Source organism: Lineus longissimus, chromosome 2 (assembly GCF_910592395.1).
Source record: "Lineus longissimus chromosome 2, tnLinLong1.2, whole genome shotgun sequence".
NCBI lineage: Eukaryota > Metazoa > Nemertea > Pilidiophora > Heteronemertea > Lineidae > Lineus > Lineus longissimus.
In genome coordinates, this window is record NC_088309.1 from 12840979 (window position 1) to 12863903 (window position 22925).

Sequence of the window (22925 nt, forward strand, 5' to 3'; positions counted from 1 at the left end):
AGCGATCCGGTGACTTATCCTGTTTGGGGAACTCAAAGACAACGATGTTATCCCTGAATTTGGATTTATTACAGTTCCAAGCTGCACAGCGATTACCTCCATCCTTTCTAGACTTTTTTGCCTCCATCGTACGGTCAAATTATTTGTCAAACATAGGAAGTATAATAGTCAAAATCAGCGAGAAGAAACACGGGCGAAATGTACACAACATGCACAATGGATATGATGGAGCTATAAAGCGGTCTACCTGAGCGCGAAGAGGATACACGGTAATACGTCATCAACATGGCGGCGCATTTATGTAGCAGACGATGATTTCAGGCCTGTATAGCCAGTTGCAGATGTGGCTCTAATATAACAGTGAACGAGTGTAAAAGATAAAATACGCTTTTGAATGTTTTTATTAATCACATGTTTACATATGTGTATGGAAAAATCGGTTTTTATTTACATTGTGCTTTGCCTTTAAATCCGACATATCCACCTGGACAACAGTTGACAAAAGATTAAGACGATTTAACAGATCTTCCTCGAGGTCATAACCCTTACTATAAGTATCCTCTAAGTCAGCAATATTTTCCTGTAATTGAACAATGTTAGCGTTGTTTTCCTTTAGGCCTGCCATAGCATTTTTAATACGGTTCCCTGTGGAAGTCATATAAATACTCAGTAGATCATCATGTTGCCTAATTTGGTAATTTTCCAGCCCGGTCTGCTTTTCCAATTTTATAATATGCTTAGACAAAAGTTCGACATCAGCAGTACTTGCTGTGCCAAAAATTGATTTTGAAATTTCCCCGATAAATGAAAGTGGGGCAGATCTACGATCCCTTACGGTTGGTTTAGACAGAGGACCAGGCCTCGGAGATGAAGTGTTAATGAGACTACGGTACGTCTCGGTATTATTATTTATCCTATGTGCCAAATCTTGGCGTTGAGCTGAAAGTTGAGTTAAAAACTTTTTAATACTTGTACAGTCATCTGAATCATCCCTACAATCTGGCATAGTGATTTGTTTGTAATCTGAATCATCCCTACAATCTGGCATAGTGATTTGTTTGTAATCAGGGTTAATCCAAGGAATAGCGAATGTGTGCATCCACAAGGAGGCACCATTATCAATGGCTCCGACATGATACATTGCCGTGCCATAATTTTGGCGAAGGATAGGCGTTCTCTTTGCTCCTGCGATATCGTACAGTGCCAAGCTGATGGTGACGAGAAACAGCAACTGACTCATCTTGGTTCCCCGGGATCTGTCCACCAATAATACGCAACCGCGGGGCTGAGTTGACATCTTCCTCATTGACTAGCGCGGAAGACTTCTTTCTGGTACAACGTTTATTCAACAGGCAGAATGGCAGTACTTCTGACCTTGGTGAGGGTTCTGACTCGGGCAGTCGGCACTAAATGGGACCGAAGTCGTGGATAGGCTAGGCAACCTTGAGTGAGCCAGAACTGACTGATTTGCAGTGAAAACTCACTGATATATATACAGAAATTGGGCCCAGCCTAAGGTTCCCTGAGTCGAGCCTGCACCAAAGCCATACATGATGTTGTAAATCATACATAAACTACATATTCCAAATCATGAAATCAGATAAATATTACCCCCCCCCCCCCCCCCCCCATCCCAAGGTTATGTAACAGCAACAGGTGGATATCGATAACCGGATTCCCATCAGCTTGTTGGCAGGAATATCCCAGTGCACTGTTCTATCAACAGGCCTGTGAATTCCTGACAACCAGAGTTGGAATACTGTAGCTGATGCAACCTCCATGATTACCAATACCCAAATTATAGTATGCCCATGACTCATGAATCTGCTGAATTATTTAGTATATATGATTGCACTCGTAATATGTGTAATGTTACCCTTTGGTATCACTACTTTACCCAGGATTCTGACCTGATTATCACTGTAGTAGAACTAAACCGAGGGTGGGGGACCAGACAAAAAACACCTTTGGCTGAAAATGTCAAGGTTTTGGGTGATTTAGCCATCTCAAAATGTTGCGGGCCAAGATGAGTTTTTGTGAAACCTTGCAATGATTTTATGCTTGATAGCAAATGGTTTCGCAATAACTTTTTATTGTTGGCCATTTCGCTGTTCAAATGACAAAATCTAGAGAGGCTTTTCTGACTTCATGTGCAGATGGTACCTGAATTAATTAATAATCTGGGAATTACATGAGCACAAAATGTTATCATTGTGAAAAACCATAAATATGGGAGCCACGCTGAGTGAGTGTGGTATGTAGTGCCTTGGATTCTTGGCTAGCGGTCAAGAGGTGAATGGCTCAAACCCCACACTTGGCATGAAACTCTAGGCAGGTCTCTTTGTTGCACTTAAAGTGGGGTTGGAAACAATGTAGAGGAATAACTAGTGGAATCTTTATCTTTTCCTATCTTTTAGACTATGCCGATGATGATGTCACTACCACCACCAATACATCCAGCATTCCAGTCCTTATGCCTGGACTCTCTGCACTGCTTAAGAAAAAGCAAGAAAAGCATGAGTCTGATGAGGAATCCGCCTGGCTGAAGGCTTTGGAAGCTGGCGAACTCGACGACAATGGAGAAATTAAGAAAGAAAAGAATCCTAAACTGCTTACAGCCAGACAGGTATTTTAAGTGACAAAAATCGAGATTGAGAGAGAATGACCTAAAATGAACACAGATCGCTATAGAGTATTACCTTCAATAGCAAATGTTACAATTTGATGTCGCTATAATAATGCCGTCAATACATACAATTTGGTATAATTGTGATTTTGAACAATTTATCCCATCATTTTGAAATTTCACCTGATGGTACTTGCATTAAAAGAGGTTTACATCGAAGACTAAAATATGCCGATTGCGCTGGCTGAGTGGTTAAGGTGTCCTCCTCCTGAGGTGGTTGTACATTTGAGCCCCATTGGTAGCTCTTGCCAATATGGCATGTTGGTTACCAACCAGCTAATGTAGGGTACAAATTGCTTTTTCACCAGGTGGCTGGCATTTCACTCCTTTAGTGCCAACATGGTAGATCTACAATGTATTTTAGTTAGTGCGACATTGCCAACATCGTAGACCTACAACCTACTTTATATTAAAAAAATTTATGCTGATCTCAGATGGCAGGGCGTTTGTATAATGGTTCTAAGATATCGTCTGCTCAGTTCACTCTGCACGTGTTTCAGTCATTCTGTGCCATGCAGAGAAGGGGGTCATTCTACCATTGGAATGACATCATTGATATTGAAACACGCGGCTGTACTGCATAATGTGGGAAAAAATCCTTGCACAGGAGAGTGTTTTCGTCTCTTCTACTCCATAACAAATACTAATGCATCTTGGATGAAATATTAATTAGGAGACTTCAGATAAGAATATAAGTTTTTATGAGTATAGCTTATTTATTAGCTCACCTCTTAGCAGAGGTGAGCTTATCCCATACCGTGGCGTCCGTTGTCCGTCGTCGTCGTCGTCGTCCGTCGTCGTCCGTCGTCCGTTAGCAGGGCACGTTTCGTAACTGTTAGAGCTATTGATTTGAAACTTGGTACACATGTACCCTTATGTAATGACACCTTGGAGACCAAGTTTCGGTCCGATTCGTTTCATGGTTTGGCCACCAGGGGGCCAAACGTTAAAAGTGAAAATATGCAATATCTCCCTTAATAGTAGTCGGGAAATTTTGAAAAAAATATGGTAGGTACTTCTAGCAAAGGTGCATCATATATCCTCCGGGTTTTTGATTTGACCTCCTTTTCAAGGTCACAGAGGTCAAATGGTGTAAATTGGCCATTAGGATGTAACGATGGCACGTTTCTAAACTGCAATGACTATTGATACCAAATTTGGTACACATTTACCCCTTAGTCAGGTGATCTCAGGGACCGAAGTTTGGTCCAATATGATTCACCACTTGACCACCAGGTGGCAAAATCCAAAAACCTTAAAAATGTGATTATTCCTTAACTTCTTGCCCGATTGCCACCAATTTGATATCATGGGTACATCTAACCACCATACAGTATATGTCACACAGGTTTTTAATTTGACTTTCTTGTCAAGGTCACAGAGGTCAAATGGCGTAAATTCGCCGTCAGGCCGTAACTATGGCACGTTTCTTTACTGCAATGACTATTGATCACAAATTAAGTACACATGTACCCCTTGGTCAGGTGATCTCAGGTACCGAAGTTTGGTGCGATCTGATTTGCCGTTTGGCCTCCAGGGAGGGGGCCAAATCCTAAATTCTTCAAAATGCCATTATTTCTAGTAATGACTTGCCCGATTGGCACCAATTTTATATCATAGGTACATCTAATTCTAACAACCATTCAATGTGTCACCCGGGTCTTCTTTGATTTGACCTGCTTTTCAAGGTCACATAGGTCGAATGTACTGTAAATGGGCCATTTTGGGGAAATTGTAATTGCTTGGACCTACATCAAACCTAACACTACATGACACAATACCATGCTCTTTATCCATCTTTCCTCCACATGAGGTGAGCACAATGGCCCTGGCCATTTCATTTAATTTTCTACAGTTTTTTTTAAAAACTTTTAAAAGCTGGCCAAATTTGGGTTAAAATATGAAATAACCTCGGGCAGTGAAAGAGTTAAAAACAACTTTACAGGTAAAGAGTGTCTCACAAGCCAAATCTAGCTGGCATTTTCATCAGTGGTGACACTTCAATAAACAACTGAACAGGTTAAAATACACGATGGCTGCCTGACATCCGTCATATATATTTTGTGGACATCACTCTTTCAAGAATCCCAGTGGCAGATGTCCGTCAATACAGCCCAACTCGGCAATAATGAATTCCTGGCAATAACGAACACTACCATAATATGGACCCCACTTTTGGCTCACCGTAAGGGGAGTCTATACGATGGCGCTGTGTCCGTCGGCGGCGGCGGTGTCGTCGTCGTCCGTCAGAACCTGTTTCAGAAACCGTGGCACGTTTCTTAACCGCTAGGGCTATGAACTTGAAACTTTGTACACAGCACCCCCTAGGTCAGGTGACCTCTGACACTGAATTTCGGTCCGATCTGATTCTCAACTTGGCCACCAGGGGGCCAAATGTCGATATCTAAAAAGTGTGATATCTCGCTTATTCGTGACTTGTTTTCGATGAAACTTTTGTTGTAGGTACTCATAGCAAATATACATCTTATATCATACTGGTTTTTAATTTGACCTACTTTTCAAGGTCACAGGGGTCATATGGCGTAAATTGGCTGTTAGAGTGTAAACTATGGCACGTTTCTTAACCACTAAAGCTATGAACTTGAAACTTGGTACATATAACCCCCTATATCACATAGCCTCTGGTGCTGAATTTCAGTTTGATCTGATTCTCAACTTTGCCACCAGGGGGCCAAAAGTGGAAATCTAAAAAGTGTGATATCTCGCTTATGAGTGACTTGTTTTCGATAAAATTTTTATGGTAGGTACTCTTAGGAAGAATGCATCACATATCTTACGGGTTTTCAATTTGACGTACTTTTCAAGGTCACAGAGGTCAAATGGCGTAAATTGGCCGTTAGAGTGTAACTATGGCACGTTTCTTAACTGCTGAAGCTATGAACTTGAAACTTGGTACACATGACCCCCTAGGTCAGATGACCTGTGACACTGATTTTGGTCGGTTTGATTCTTAACTTGGCCACTAGGGGGCCAAAACCAAAAATTAGAATAGTGCCATATCTCGCTAATTACTGATTAGTTTTTGGTAAAAATTTTATGGTAGATACTCTTAGCAAGGATACATCACATATTCGGGTTTTTGATTTGACGTACTTGTCAAGGTCACAGAGGTCAAATGCAATAAATTGGCCATTTGAGCTTAACTGTGGAACGTTTGTTAACCCCGAAGACTATGAACTTGAGACTTTGTACAATGGACCCCCTAGGTCAGTTGACCTCTGACCCTGAATTTCAGTCTGGTCTGATTCTCGACTTGGCCACCAGGGGGCCAAAAGTGAAAACCTAGAAAGTGTGATATCTCGCTTATTAGTGATTCGTTTTCAATAACCTTTTTATGGTAGGTTCTCCTAGCAAGGATACATCACATATCGTATGAGTTTTTGTTCTCACCTGCTTTTCAAGGTCACAGAGGTCAAATGGCATAAATTGGTCGTTTGATTGTAACTATGGCATGTTTCTTAACCACTAAAGCTATGAACTTGAAATTTGGTACACATGACTCCCTACGTCATGTCACCTCGGACACCGAATTTCGATCTGATCTGGTACTCAACTTGGCCACCTGGGGCCAAAACTAAAATAGGTAAAAAGTGCAATATCTCGTTTATTAGTGACTTGTTTCTGATGATATTCTTATGGTACTTACTCCAAGCAACGATACATCACATGTCATACCGACTTTGGTTTGACCTATACACTATACATGTACAATGTTTCTTAACCTTGATGAATTCCAAAGCACCAAATATCTATACGGTGATCACAATGGCCCCTGGCCGTTTCATTCATAAGCTCAAATATGCTTCACACCTACTTTTTCCCTTGCAGAGAGCGTTGGTACAAGGTCGCCAAGAAAAGGAACTTGTACAACTCCCATCAGGTAAGTAACGTCACCATTGCGTCATTCACCGATTTATGATATCGCGCTGCAAAAATCATGACCTCGTCCGCGGCATGCCTTGAAAATGGCTTCTGGCAAGGACCCATGAAAATTAAGATTCGCTTTTTTTGAGAGCGCGGACAAGTATCTATTCCATTCGACATTTAGGTTTCCTTAATCTATTAATGACAAGAATGAATACCATAAATGTTGCATTTGTTTTCGCTTTTATCAATGTGGTGAATGAACACGCCCCCTAAAGTGGTTGCCGCTGTTCATTTTCACGCAGCATGATCACCCACATTATGATATGACTGTCATAGCCAAAATATAACTGCTAATAATGACACAACGGCTATAAAAGCTAGAGGGGTATTGTCGAGGCAGGCGCCGTCTGTCCGTTGGACCGTTGAACTCCGTTCCAGAGCCTGTCTCCATAACAATAAATGCTAGGCATTTCATCTCTGGGTGGTTTGAAGATCTTATGGTACCATTGTGCCTTTCGGCAGTTATGACGATTTTCAAACTACGCTCGGCCCAGGGGGCGCTTCATTAAAACTACTTTTAGCTATATCTCATGAATCATGCTCGCTAAAAACATGAATTTTTTACTTTGGACACTGCTCATGAGACTACATCACATAAAACCCAGGTTTTTGATTTGACCCACTTTTCAAGGTCACAGGGGTCAAATAGCCGAAATTGACCGTAATTGGTTTCCACAACATATCCCCACAGCTGTTGAGGCAAGGCTTTTCATCTGCGGGTGGTTTGAAGGTCTTATGGTCCCATTGTGCCTTTCCTTAGTTTTGAAATTTTTTTAACTACATTCGGTCCCAGGGGGTGCTTTATGTGAAAAAACTACTTTTGCCTATCTCATGAATCATGCTAGCTAAAATCATGAAATATTATTACTGTGGACACTGCTCATGAGACTGCATCACATAATACCCGGGTTTTTGATTTGACCTATTTTTCAAGGTCACAGATGTCAAATGACGTATATTGGCTGTTAGAGTGTAATTATGGACAAATTTTCTTAATTGCTATGCTATTGACTTTGGTACACATGACCCTCTCGGATTCTTGACTTGGCTGGCTGAAACGGAAAAGCTAAAAATTGCAATATCTCACTTATTATGACTCTAGCTCTCTCTCGAGTGGAAGTCAGTATTGTTGTTGCTCGGCTGAGTTGAAAGTTTCTCATACACTCACGTTACCTCAGAAATACATTAGCTTTTGTCAACGATTTAGGCCAATCTACGGCATGCACATGAAATCTAACGAGCATATTTTTCGCTCGCCTTGAAAACATTCCTGGGTCATTTCTATGAAATTGTGATGAGATAATTGACTTAGCCAGGGAAGTAAATCGCTCTGCTGAACTCTTATGAATAGAAACTACTAACATTCCGAAGGTGTGCCTCCCAGAGCATGCTCTCCCGCTTCACTGCTGCTTTGTTACTTTGTAAGAGCGGGGGACATATGGCGAAGGGAATGGCCAAATTTATGTCATATGTTTTGTTTTGGGTACCTGTTTTTAGCTCACATGGGTGAGCTTATGTCATCACGTCCTGTGCGTCTTCCGTCCGTCCGTCCGTCGGTCGGTCCGTTGTCTGTCAACAATAGGGGCACGTTTGCTCACTATTGAGTCTAGAAAGTTGAAACTTGGTGTGAGGATGTCTTATGACAACATGACTTAACACCAAAAAAATCATTGCCAGTTGACCTACTTTCTGGGCTCCAGGCGGCCATCTTTGAAAACCTTATTTTGTCAATATCTCATGAACGCTGATAACTAGAACAATGAAATTTTTACTGTCAACACTTCTGATGAGACTACGTGACAGTGTACGGATTTTTGATTTTACCTACTTTTGAAGGTCACAGAGTTCAAACTCTTATTGGGCATCTGTACATATTAACAAAACTCTGGTCAATGTGACCTACTTTTCAGGTGTAAGTAGGTCAGGTCATAAAACTCAATGTCAGTTATATCAAGAAACCTTCACTGTATGATCCTCAAAGATGCATCATTGATCGATATGATCAAGATTACCATAGAGTGTATAACATTTTGACCATGAACTAGTTTCCAAGGTCAGAAAGGTCAAACTCGAAAATTCCACTGAAGTTGATACGTTTCACTACTATTTGTCTGAGATGCTTCAAATTTTATATGGAGACACCTATTGGGCATCTGTACAAGTTGACCCTAAGGGGCCAATTAAGGTCAATTGTGACCTAGTTTATTAAGTTCACAGATGTCAAACTCTAATAGTGTCATTGGCAGTGCCACATTTTGTCATATCTCAAAGTCAATTTAACCTCAATATGTCATTTCATCTACAACAAATTGATTCCCAGGTGAGCACAATGTCCCCAGGACATTTCATTATAATCTTTTGGATTTGGGGAGCTGAGATTGGGAAAAAGAAGTTAACGAGTGGATTTAAGATCTTAGGCTTTTAACACCAACTGATCGAATCAGCATCAATGAGCATATAAAAAGTCTAAACTATAGCCAGGAAACATAATGGCAGTTTTTAATTTCGGTGTTTTGGTTTCATTTCATTTCCTAATCTCCACTCTGGTCTCACATGTGCTCCCAAAGTGAATTGCCAATCGAAATGGCGTACAACAATGGTCTCGAGTAACTAAATAATACAGCATGAAACTGAGGTCGAACAGTAAAGTCTGATGAGAATAGATCGTCTGAAAATGGTGTAAATGTGACTTTGTAGGGCCATGAATATAAGTGAGGTATCATGATATTTACATCACGTGACCTAAAATGGTGGGTCGTGCCGCAGCGATAGCGCGGGAACATCATGAATATGATGGGATAAAAGCATGATATTAACCTCATTTTTAGCTCACCTCTTAGCAGAGGTGAGCTTATCCCATACCGTGGCGTCCGTCGTCCGTCGTCGTCGTCGTCGTCGTCGTCGTCCGTCGTCGTCCGTCGTCCGTTAGCAGGGCACGTTTCGTAACTGTTAGAGCTATTGAGTTGAAACTTGGTACACATGTACCCTTATGTAATGACACCTTGGAGACCAAGTTTCGGTCCGATTCGTTTCATGGTTTGGCCACCAGGGGGCCAAACGTTAAAAGTGAAAATATGCAATATCTCCCTTGATAGTAGTCGGGAAATTTTGAAAAAAATATGGTAGGTACTTCTAGCAAAGGTGCATCATATATCCTCCGGGTTTTTGATTTGACCTCCTTTTCAAGGTCACAGAGGTCAAATGGTGTAAATTGGCCGTTAGGATGTAACGATGGCACGTTTCTAAACTGCAATGACTATTGATACCAAATTTTGTACACATTTACCCCTTAGTCAGGTGATCTCAGGGACCGAAGTTTGGTCCAATATGATTCACCACTTGACCACCAGGGGGCAAAATCCAAAAACCTTAAAAATGTGATTATTCCTTAACTTCTTGCCCGATTGCCACCAATTTGATATCATGGGTACACCTAACCACCATACAGTATATGTCACACAGGTTTTTAATTTGACCTTCTTGTCAAGGTCACAGAGGTCAAATGGCATAAATTCGCCGTCAGGCCGTAACTATGGCACGTTTCTTAACTGCAATGACTATTGATCACAAATTAAGTACACATGTACCCCTTGGTCAGGTGATCTCAGGTACCGAAGTTTGGTGCGATCTGATTTGCCGTTTGGCCTCCAGGGAGGGGACCAAATCCTAAATTCTTCAAAATGCCATTATTCCTAGTAATGACTTGCCCGATTGGCACCAATTTTATATCATAGGTACATCTAATTCTAACAACCATTCAATGTGTCACCAGGGTCTTCTTTGATTTGACCTACTTTTCAAGGTCACAGAGGTCGAATGTACTGTAAATTGGCCATTTTGGGGAAATTGTAATTGCTTGGACCTACATCAAACCTAACACTACATGACACAATACCATGCTCTTTATCCATCTTTCCTCCACATGAGGTGAGCACAATGGCCCTGGACATTTCATATCTCTTTTAGTGCCAAAGATCGCACATGTACAACCTAAATTTTTAAGGTATTTTAGTTACTCCAGACGACACCAGATATCCCCAGCTACACAAAGGTGTTTTATATAGTTTCTCTGGCCTGCGGCAAGACCACCATTGATTTTTTAAGCCTTTTAGCAGTTCAATTGTCAATGTTTGACCGCGACGCATCAAATACTGCGTGGTAATGTGAATCTGAAATTTTGATATGATATTCTGGACAGTCGGGCAAGTAAATGGTGAAAAGTAAACTGGTAGTTGACCTCGGAAATTTTTTGATAATCGACAAATTGGACAGACATTGATATGTCAAATGCCAAATGCCAAATTAGCAAAATTCAAAATTAATTTTTTTCATCAAATAATTTCTTTATATTTGTAGACTTGCGGCAGCAAATATTTTTTCAATACCTCTCCAAATATGTACTTGGTAGTTCAAAAAATACTCGCGTCTAATTGATAGGTCTCGACCCTCCAACCTATGAATATTCATTGGTGGTATTGTCTCGCCTGGGGCATCCAAATTGAATAATTTTTTCGACTGAGAGGGTGGGATGAGGTCTGCCACCCCTCATTTCAGGTGAAAAATGGTATAAATCGGCCAAAAATACCACTTAGAAAAAATCCTAATATGCCCCAACATATTGCTGTTTTATTGAAACTGGGGGGTGAAGACAAAGGCTTTGAAGAGTTTTGATGAGTGTATCTCAATTATTTTTGTAAGATTTTGGGTGGTGAAAATGACCAAATCCTGGCCACTGAAAGTGTTAACTAGTTTTGATTTATTTGTGCAGGATATAAGGCTCCAGAATATACCGAGGAACAGCTGCAGCGGCGGCAACAACGTGCAAAGAAACGTCGAGACCAAGCACACGAGAAGAGAGAAAAAGACAAGGTAGATTGACCAGTGGAATCACAATTTTGGTGCTTGGGATTGTTGTATATCATATATTTTTAGATGGCAAAAATGGTGACTTGCCCTTAAAAAAGGAGAGCTATTGTGTAAGCTGATTGTGCTCAAAATTACCTTCAAAACCCATCATTCTGTTCAATTCTATTTTGAAATATGTTGAGATGAGAAAAGGGAAGAAATTTTCATGTAGTGTATTAAACCTCTAAACAGCTTAGGATCCGCTCAGCATTTATACAGGAATTTCCAAAATAGAACCTTTCAAAGAACAAAGGAACAGTTCACCAAACATGCCTAAGGGACATTGCCCTGGTTTGTTGTGCGTGGGAACAGTTAAAGGGAGGGTTGCTTGGAAACTCTTATCAAAAAGGGGAATTTGTTATTAGCCCCATAAAAACATAAGGCGGGAATAAGCTTTCATTGATAAATCTAAGGAGTTCCGTGGACCCCAAATCACTTGTAAGGTTCAAGGAATACAGCCCTTCATTGGTGCATGTTTACGTATCATTCACATGCTCTCATCTTAATAAAGATGACAATATTTTTACGATCATGCGGTAGATTTTTTACCTTCATTTCACAACATTCATCGGTAATGTGCACCTTGCAGATTTCTAAGCTACTACTTGTATCTGTCAGAAAAGTGCCTCGTCAGTAATTTCGCCAGCGGACTTTCGAACAAGGTTCACGGTTTTGGATCATTGGAGGCAGAGGAGGAAGGAATATGGTTTTATGTTTAATGAAAACTTTGCTACATGTAGTTTCCAAGAGACCCCCCTTAAAGTTCTCACAAGAATTAGAAACTGCTCGGCTTGGTTTTACCGCGCGGAAATTAAAACAAATAAAGCTTACTTTGATTTTCAGGGGCAAAGCTGGCTAAAAAAAGTTATCCAGCCAGTTAAGGTCTCATTAGGGAGTGTTTTTTTTATTCATGCGCGGCCAACCCCTAACCGTAGTTCCTAAAATCATTGATTTCTTGGTCCTTACAGTATGTCAGCGTTGATTCAGCAGTTGTTTTGGCAAAGACATGTTTTTTTTGGAGTTTCTGAAACCTAGAGCGCTACTCAATAGGCGACTAACAAGAAACTACGCATTTATACTGTTGTTGCCGACGTATGTGTACACTGAACTTGGGATGTGCGTCGCCCCCGTGTTGAAATGCCGTCCAGTGCCAGTTGGTGCGTTTTTCGCTGATTTGTGCAAAATTCAACATATCTCAAAAGTTCAATGGTTGACCCTCGATTTTTTTTTTTTTTTGTGTAGCGTAAGCAACTGTCTTTCATGTGAGAATGGTCTCTGTAAGAAGTATTCAGGAACAAATGTATAATATTTGGGGTTTTTCGTGATTGTCCGGCCCAATCGGCAATATTGCCATTTGGGATGGTGAACGGAGCTAGGAGCAAATGCGACGCTTATGATTTATTTAAAGAAATAAAATGCCCGATTTAACATCCTGCAGAATCAGGGGAATCGGGCGTTTCCAGTGATATACTACACAAATGGGTTGTCCTCATGCATTCACTTTGGAAACGCATTTTAAAATAGATGTTACGTCCTGTTAATGGGGCACGTCATCATCGCGTACATTTCGGAAAAACTCCCTAACGAGACCTAAGGCCTCCAATGATAAGACAATGTAACCCTTACAAATTCCAATTTCCTCCCAGGCCCCTAGTGCTGATACACTATCCATATCATTATCCATCTGCGCTAGAACTCTCAATGCACTGTTTGTGTGCACGAAATAGCCCAACATTGGACCCTTTTTAGCTCAGCTGACAAAGTCAGCGAAGCTGGTAATATTACTAAGGGAATGGTGTCCGTCCTTCCTGCCATCCTTCCATGTCAATTTTGGGCATTTTGTAACCGTAAGACCTAGGCACTTTGTTGACGCTGCTAAATTAGGAGTAGCCCAAGGGGAACTCAGAAACCAAAAATCAGCGCGATCCGACCTACATTCGGCGAATGAGGTCATCGGGAAGTTTAAACTTCTTTCCTTTATACCTCTGGCCACAGAGGAAATATTGTTTTCAAATCTGGCCGAATATTTTTTAATAATTTTTCATTTTGACTTGTAATGGAATTAGTTTAGTTTTCACCGCCAGTTGGCGCTACAGGCACATTTGACAGATTTTTTGACGATTCAAAAGCCCGGGTTATGACGTATAGTTGCGCAGTTGTATTCTGCGCATTGAATTGGCCAGGGAACCAGGCTATATTTCAGCATAGCCACTGTGACCAGTGTAAAGATGGAAGATTGATTTTGCAACAAGTAACCAATTTTCTGCTAAAAAGTAGTCAAGTAGGCGATATTATCACTAGTTCCTTTCAGTGGGTAGTCATAAGGTCTTAAGGGAATACTTTCAGAAATTAGTTCTTGAAAATTTGGCCACAATTCTGTGAAAACGATATCGGAAGTGCACGCTCTGTTCGCGATGTATTTTGAAGTGGAGAATTCCCACAGTATGTGCAGTGAATCGGCATGATTCTGTTTGCATATTAGTTTTTAGTACTACGATTCTTACATGAGTAAAAAGTAGACGTTTTAAGCAACACAATAATGTTACTCCCATAAAAATTGATTGCAAATTGACGGAGCTACGGCATTCTGTTCGGCAATTGTCAGCGCTGATAAAATACATTGCATGCTAATGCATGCCAAATGGCACACTTTAAAAAGCGTTCATTGGACAACGTAGGGAATCACCAGAAATGACGTCATCGCTGGTCTAAATCTTCTATATAATAATATTAGAAGGGGGACGAATAAAGTCACACTTAGAGGCGTTGGATCGCCTTGAAATTTTGCATGAATGGTGGTGACACCTTACCCTGATGCAACGTCTTGGTTTTATTCAAAAATTTACTTCAGCGGAGCAGAAATGAGGGATTTTTAATCGGACACTGTCAATTCTCCTTACCACTCACAGAAGCCAAGCCATTACTGTTAAGTTATGCAGGGGCTTAATCAATTACCTGCACTCCCTGTGGGGTGAATAACATTACCTTTTGAACAGCTGGCTGTAGGGGGATGATTGGAACAGCCGGTATACCTGCTGACCTGCTGAACCCAGATAAATGTTATTTTCAATCCATGATTGCAGGTCACCTGATTTTCGAGATTTCGCGGGAAATTGTAAACAAACGCATGTGTGCAGTTCAAATGTAAACAAAAATGTATTTTTGGTACTTTTGGTTGCTGGACTTGGGTTTTCCTGCAGTTAGGAGCTGGGGTCAAATTGGTGGTCTATTGTTTATGGATGCTGTTTTAGTCAGAGGTAGCCCTTGATTATGAAGGGATTTTCAAATATGAAAACGACCCTTTGTATTGTAAATTCCAATCACCTGCAGGACAGGTCAATTTCTCTCAATAAAATTAATTTTGTTGACTCCTGTAATCTCTACCTTATCAAAAAAAAGACAGTGGTGTTAGTCCCAAACTGGTCATTTCTATTTATTTTGACCTCTGTTAAATCAGGATACCTCTCAATTACAGACAGCATTTTGTATCCTTGTGCTGTACAACCAAGCCTGGACATACCACAGTTGTCCATGGAGAAGTCTCATCCTCTCTGACACTTCTTTTCTGTAAAGCTACCGATACAACATACTGAACTAGGGATATCTTCCGTTGCCTCCTGTAATATTTGCATACCATGGCTGATTAGTTCAATCATATTTCATCCAGCTGGCAGCTCTGCATTGGAAATCTTAGTAGTATAACGTGTTCTCTTGACCTTCAAACAGTAGTATAAAGCTGATATTTACTACTTTACACCCTCAGTCCTATGTTATTAGGTCATCCAGCTGAGCGCCAGGCCCTTGGGCCTCTTGTTATTATTCTAGGCCAGTGATGTAACCAAGCAGGGAGTCTGTGTATAAAACCTCTCTGCGTAAACAAGGTTGATGCCCATGCAGGGCTGATTCGCGATGAGGTCAAGTGAGAAGACACTTCGTAGTAAAATTATGCTAATTTTCTACCTACTTTAGTATTCGTTACGTCACATTCCATTGGCGGAATTTGTTAACATATTTGGCTACAGGGGCGCAGAATACAGAGTTGTACAAAGCGAGATGCCCTTTAAACTTATGATCTTGAAGCTTACAGGCATGATACCTCGGTCTGAGTATGATATGGGTATATGGGAGCAGACAACACTGTGAACAGTTCCTATAAATGTAGATATTGAATAAGACCTCTAGACGCGTTTCACCTCATTTGTTTTGCTTCAAGTAAAGTGGATACCATCAATGCAATAAAAGTACACAATACATGCACATGCATTCATCCTGTGTTATTAGGGCTTGTATAAATGTATTGTGAGGCAAGACCACCATTGATTTTTAGCTCTGCTGACAAAGTCAGCGAAGCTATCAATATTACTAAGGGAATGGTGTCCGTCCTTCCTTCCGTCCGTGTCACTTTTGGGCATTTTGTAACGGTAACACCTAGGCATTTTGTTGACGCTGCTAAATTAGGAGTAGCCCAAGGGGAACTCAGAAACCAAAAATCAGCGCGATCCGACCTACATTCGGCAAATGAGGTCATCGGGAAGTTTAAACTTCTTTCCTTTATACCTCGGTCCACAGAGGAAATATTGTTTTCAAATCTGGCCGAATATTTTTTAATAATTTTTCATTTTGACTTGTAATGGAATTAGTTTAGTTTTCACCGCCAGTTGGCGCTACAGGCACATTTGACTGATTTTTTGACGATTCAAAAGCCCGGGTTATGACGTATAGTTGCACAGTTGTATTATGCGCATTGAATTGGCCAAGGAACCAGACTAGTTTCAGCATAGGCTACCCACTGTGTGACCAGTCTAAAGATGGAAGATTGATTTTGCAACAAGTAACCAATTTTCTGCTAAAAAGTAGTCAAGTAGGCGATATTATCACTAGTTCCTTTCAGTGGGTAGTCATAAGGTCTTAAGGGAATACTTTCAGAAATTAATTCTTGAAAATTTGGCCACAATTCTGTGAAAACGATATCGGAAGTGCACGCTCTGTTCGCGATGTATTTTGAAGTGGAGAATTCCCACAGTATGTGCAGTGAATCGGCATGATTCCGTTTGCATATTAGTTTTTAGCTCACCTCTTAGCAGATGTGAGCTTATCCCATACCGTGGCGTCCGTCGTCCGTCGTCGTCGTCGTCGTCATCGTCGTCGTCCGTCGTCCGTTAGCAGGGCACGTTTCGTAACTGTTAGAGCAATTGAGTTGAAACTTGGTACACATGTACCATTATGTAATGACACCTGGGAGACCAAGTTTCGGTCCGATTCGTTTCATGGTTTGGCCACCAGGGGGCCAAACGTTAAAAGTGAAAATATGCAATATCTCCCTTAATAGTAGTCGGGAAATTTTGAAAAAAATATGGTAGGTACTTCTAGCAAAGGTGCATCATATATCCTCCGGGTTTTTGATTTGACCTCCTTTTCAAGGTCACAGAGGTCAAATGGTGTAAATTAGCCGTTAGGATGTAACGATGGCACGTTTCTAAACTGCAATGACTATTGATACCAAATTTGGTACACATTTACCCCTTAGTCAGGTGATCTCAGGGACCAAAGTTTGGTCCAATATGATTCACCACTTGACCACCAGGGGGCAAAATCCAAAAACCTTAAAAATGTGATTATTCCTTAACTTCTTGCCCGATTGCCACCAATTTGATATCATGGGTACATCTAACCACCATACAGTATATGTCACACAGGTTTTTAATTTGACCTTCTTTTCAAGGTCACAGAGGTCAAATGGCGTAAATTCGCCGTCAGGCCGTAACTATTGCACGTTTCTTAACTGCAATGACTATTGATCACAAATTAAGTACACATGTACCCCTTGGTCAGGTGATCTCAGGTACCGAAGTTTGGTGCGATCTGATTTGCCGTTTGGCCTCCAGGGAGGGGGCAAAATCCTAAATTCTTCAAAATACCATTATTCCTAGTAATGACTTGCCCGATTGGCACCAATTTTATATCATAGGTACATCTAATTCTAACAACCATTCAATGTGTCACCCGGGTCTTCTTTGATTTGACCTACTTTTCAAGGTCACAGAGGTCGAATGTACTGTAAATTGGCCACTTTGGGGAAATTGTAATTGCTTGGACCTACATCAAACCTAACACTACATGACACAAGACCATGCTCTTTGTCCATTTCTTCCTAATGAGGTGAGCACAATGGCCCTGGCCATTTCATTAGTACTACGATTCTTACATGAGTAAAAAGTAGACATTCCAAGCAACACAATAATGTTACTCCCATAAAAATTGATTCAAAATTGACGGAGCTATGGCATTTTGTTCAGCAATTGGCAGCGCTGATAAAATACATTGCATGCTAATGCATGCCAAATGGCACACTTTAAAAAGCGCTCATTGGACAACGTAGGGAATCACCAGAAATGACGTCATCGCTGGTCTAAATCTTCTATTGGAAGGGGGACGAATAAAGTCACACTTAAAGGTGTTGGATCGCCATTGAAATTTTGCATGAATGGTGGTGATACCTTACCCTGATGCAACGTCTTGGTTTTGTTAAAGGGCATGTTCACTTTCGTTTTGTGACCAAGTTTTGTGATCCTTGGGAAAACGGAAAAAGCGAGGAATTTGAAAATTGCAGGGATGATACAATGATTAAAATGATTAATATTGGGTGAAATGACAATTCGTTTACTTGTCATTAACTAAGACAAAAGAACAATTGAACTGATTAGGCCTTGTGAAAATGCCATGATTTTCTAAATATTACTTCAGAAATGGGTTGTGCCGGTCATGAGAGCTCCAAATAATCCAATAATTTGATTCATAATTATCAGAAACACCCCAAAAAATGACTTTGAAATTCATCGTTTAAGGGAGAGTTGACCTCAGATGAACTATTAATTCCTCAAGCCATTTTAAAAATAGCCATTCATTACTTCGAGTTGGGTATTACATGAATCTGTTTGTAACACAGCAGATTGAACCATTCAACTGTGGGGGTGTGCACTGCGTGCTGGACAACAATGGCCACAGTGAACAATGAAGGCCTAGGGTTCATAGGCCTATAGAATGGCAGATGTGCTGAGCTGCCATCATTTTCCTATTGAAGGACACAAAAAGCCAATTGTTTGAGTTACCTGGGCCTACTGCTGATGAACTTTCTAATAGTTTTCTTTACTTTTAGCTCCTAAAAATGTCGTAATAAATGTATTGAATCTCAATATGGCCCTACTCTTTCATAAAAATGACTTGTTCTTCATCAAGAGGGCATAATGAGAATGAATGATGTCTATAAAAGTGATCAAATCCAAATGGACATCAGAAAGAAAAGAAATGATAATAAAATGAACCATTTCATCGCATTTGCTACAGATAAGAGTTGGGTTTTCCCCTGGATATCACCAGTCTTCCTGTTGCCTTTTTTTTCTTCAGGGTGTTTCTAACAAATGAAACCAATGGCAAATATGAAAGCGGATACCAGTACCATTTCATTTGTGAGAAAAGTATAGTTTGGTGTTCATAAGCCTACTGTCAACACATCTATACTAGGCATGCTTGAAATCCCTCAATTGTGAAGCACCCACCACAATGAACTGCATGCAGTGAAAACTACCCAGTGGACTTAGGGGACAGACACACCAATAAGAGGACTTTGTATGGCAATGAATGCTTTAGATGATAAGGGAAAGAGCAAGCATTTGGCCTTCTGGTTTGATGTTCCCCCCCCCCCCCCCCCCGATCAGTGTGATATAGCTTATTATTGTAGTTTGTTTTTTCTTCTATGAACAGAACTTGTGTTGAACCGTGCAAGGCATACATTTTTAGTTCAACAACAAATGGATTTGATTACATGAGGTTGCCAAAATCATCATCAGCGCCACCATAGGAGTAAAGAGAAACAATCGGACAGAATTTGCAAACCAGGAAAACATCCCAAGTGCGCATGTGCGATCAATCATTTTTGCCTGGGGCGAGGTGGCAGATTATGACCAGTTGTTTATCTTTTCTCCAATGGTGGCACTGATGTCAAGTGTGGCAAATGAAATGATGATTACCTCTGAGACATACACTGGAAGTGTTATTTGTGACAAATAACCCCATATCTAATTTAACACATTATTCTTTCAAAATTAAACCCAAACTATTTTAGCAATTGTCATCTGAACATTGTTATTCTTCTAATTGCCCGAGGAATTTATTGTCTGGCCATGCTATTGATATACTACTGTGAAGCCTGCAACGCATCTGAAATTGAAAAACGACACTGGTTATTAGAGAATAAAACTTATGGTATAGGTTGTCCTACCTATCTGCAATCAACTGCCCATAAATGGAATCATCAGTCACATCCCCATCAGTTTATCCACAGTCAGAATCACCAGTAATCCAAAGGAACAAAAGATAATCCAGGACTTGAATCCAGCAAAGTACGTTATGAACACAGTCTAGGCCAAACGTCAAATCACCTCAGTATCCAATGGAACAACAAATAATCCAGGACTTGAATCCAGCTAAAGTATGCTATGAACACAGTCTAGGCCAAAAATTGAACGTCAGAATCATATGAATCATATGAATCTAGTCAAACTGCTTTTATGAACATAGTCTAGGCCAAAAAGAAAACATTCAGGGTAAAGTTGTTCCCTTGTTGGTCCCAAGGTGATGCAGCCACTGGTTGCCTATCATCATCCATCCTCCACCAGATGTTGTTGGGGTCTCTTAGATAGGCGAACCAGTGGCCCACATTGCACTGGTCCCCAGAATGGCACATGATGCCTTGAATTATCTTGCCATCTAGGGTACCTCCCTCTGGAGGTCTAATCTTGGTCATGCACTTTTGATTGCCTGATCGTCTGTTGACCTCGATTATAGTTATAGGTCCATCTACAGTGATCTGAAACCCCTGCGAGTGGCGTTCACAGACTCTCCCATTTCGTCCTTGGAATTGACAGTGACCCTGGAGAATACCTGAATTTGCAAAGTGATCATGGTAAAGATCGATAAGTGACACTGCTTGGGGGCCACGTGGAACGTTAATCCTTAACACGGTGCCATCCCTCACCAACTGTAAGTCAATGTGCCCCAGGGGGCAGTGGAATTGCCCTGGCCACGAAGTGAGAACTCCTTCAGGTATACTGAGTTTTTCCAACAAGCTCATTAGAAATTCTCCTGCATCCTGGTATACTCCTAGCACATACCCTCTCCCATCAATTGTGGTATTCAGAGTGGTAATGAGTTCCTGGACAGAGAAAGGTGCACCCTGTCCAGCCATCCTGGCACAAATATCAAGAAAGGTGTTGTCCACAAGATTTGGTTGATCACCTTGTATGTGCTGGCCAAGATTCACATGATTTAAACACTGGAGCACAGCATTGCTGTAGCAAATGTTTGCGTCATTGATCAGTCGTGATCCTGGATATTGGGGCGGCATGGGCTCATCATTCCTGTCCACATCAGCAATGTTGGTCACTTCAGAGTCATGGGTGTCAGGGATCTCAGATTGTTGGGGACTTGTGCTCTGTTGTGGTGGGCGTTGTCTTTGTGTCCTACGGAAAACTGGTGTGCGACCCCTTGGCGCAGTGTAGCGAGGCTGAAGGGGTTCTGGCAGCTTTGGGTCGGCTAGATGACATTTTCTTACTACAGGATCCCGAAACCTCTCCTCAGCACACAGTATCATCAGAAGTGCGGCTACATGGGCATCTGACGTGAGCATACGGGAGCCAAGGTCCCTCTTGGCAGCTGTCCCACAAGTCCAACCACAAAGTCTCTGTAGCGGCCCAGTAAATCCTAGATAGTTCTCCAACTCGCTGTTCCTCGGTGAACCACTCTGTGTGAACACTACTAGAGGCCGTTTCATGTTCCCCGGGTTTCTGTTCGTCCTGTTTGCCGATGGCATTTTCATCGTTATGATGGTCACTCCTGTCTCGGGCCACTGGAAGTAAGTTTCATTGTTCCAGCCATCCGGAATCTCATCGACATTTGTGAAGTAAACACGGGTGGTAACTGGAAGTTCACGTGCCATGTCCCAGTATTCAGCAATACTTTCGAATTGGCCCATTTGAGCACCGATTTCGAGTTGCTTACAATGGGTAATGTAAGAACAACCCCTACGAACCAAGTACGGTCCAAGAGTGAATTCGTATATCTGCTGTGCACTAAGAGCCGGCAAGTCAAGGCGGTCTCTGAGTTGACCAATGTCTCCGACTTCAACACTGTTCCACTGAATACTCCTGGCAGAAGGGAACTGCAGCACATGAGGAGGAAGAGTGACTGAGGGGTCATGCAGGAAGTTACTGATGTTGAGTCGGTGCTTAATCAGCTTCGCCAGGCGAACCTGCTCCTGATCATCCATGAACTTTATGTTGAATTTTGCATGGAACTGATTGAAATGTGACACTGCAGCTAGCCATATAAGGTAGATACGAGGACAATTCACATAATCATTAGGTATACCATATTTGTTGCAAAATTGTTCTCCAAGTGGTTGGAGGAACTGATAAGGTATTATGTCCAGGATTTTTTCATCAGCAATAGCTCCATGAAATTGTTCTACTCCGAATCTGAGCTTTCCAACTATGATTTTGCTGTTTTTTGTGAGAACAGGGTCGCTGGGAGATGCCGTCATCTCAATTTTACCACTTGTTGGATCAACTTGGAGAATATCCTCATCCCCCTCACTAGGCCATATTAGCCTGCAACCATTCTCAGAACACCACTGCTTCAGATTTGTCACATTTTGTTGGCTTACATTATGTGGCACATAGATGTACCCCTTGTCCACAGCGAGTATCACGAAGTAGTCCGAGGTTCCTTGAAGGAGAGACAGAAGTCCCTGAGGTGCGACCTCACTGTCAGCCTGACTTTCGCATAATTGCAACTCAACACCACACAGATTGCTATCACCACACCTTGGGGTGGCTGCTGCAGCCACAGGAAGTGTCAAAACCACATGTCCTGTAGTATCCACCAAAGTAGAAAAGGTTATGAAATGCCCTCCCTTTTTGGAATAATAACAATCCTTCTGTTGCTCATAATCCATTGAGTTCTGCACCTTCACTTTTTTAGAATCCATGCTTGCAGCAACAGGCATCCTTGAAGAACCATCTTTTGGATCAGAAAAGTAGGACAGCAACTCACTATGGATGGGGGATTCTCGACCTTTCATATTGGAGTAAACATCATTTTTCTCAGAGTCACTTAGGTTACCAAACCACTGCAATGGAAGGCTTGAGCTATTGAGAATGTCAGCACACAACTCAGTCCAGAAAATGTCATTGGCAGTTGGCAGACCTATATCAAAGTACGCAGCCAAATCACGAAACTCTACGTTACTCCGCATTTTGTGCCGATACAACAATACTCTAGCAGAAGGATCCAAACTACGGCAGGTTGACTTCTGGGTCCTCCCCTGCTG

The 22925-nt window shown here is 41.4% G+C and overlaps 1 protein-coding gene across 3 annotated transcripts in view; it reads left to right on the forward strand.

Moving 5' to 3' along the window:
• Window positions 1-22925, forward strand: part of LOC135482647 (INO80 complex subunit B-like) — a 56481-nt gene that overhangs the window by 20857 nt on the left and 12699 nt on the right. For 2 of the 3 annotated variants that reach the window (XM_064762893.1, XM_064762894.1), the window contains exons 4-6: window positions 2418-2626; window positions 6536-6587; window positions 11403-11503. In XM_064762893.1, the coding sequence (XP_064618963.1) occupies window positions 2418-2626; window positions 6536-6587; window positions 11403-11503 (362 nt within the window). The remainder of the gene's footprint in view (window positions 1-2417; window positions 2627-6535; window positions 6588-11402; window positions 11504-22925) is intronic. The other variant, XM_064762895.1, reaches the window with a different exon arrangement.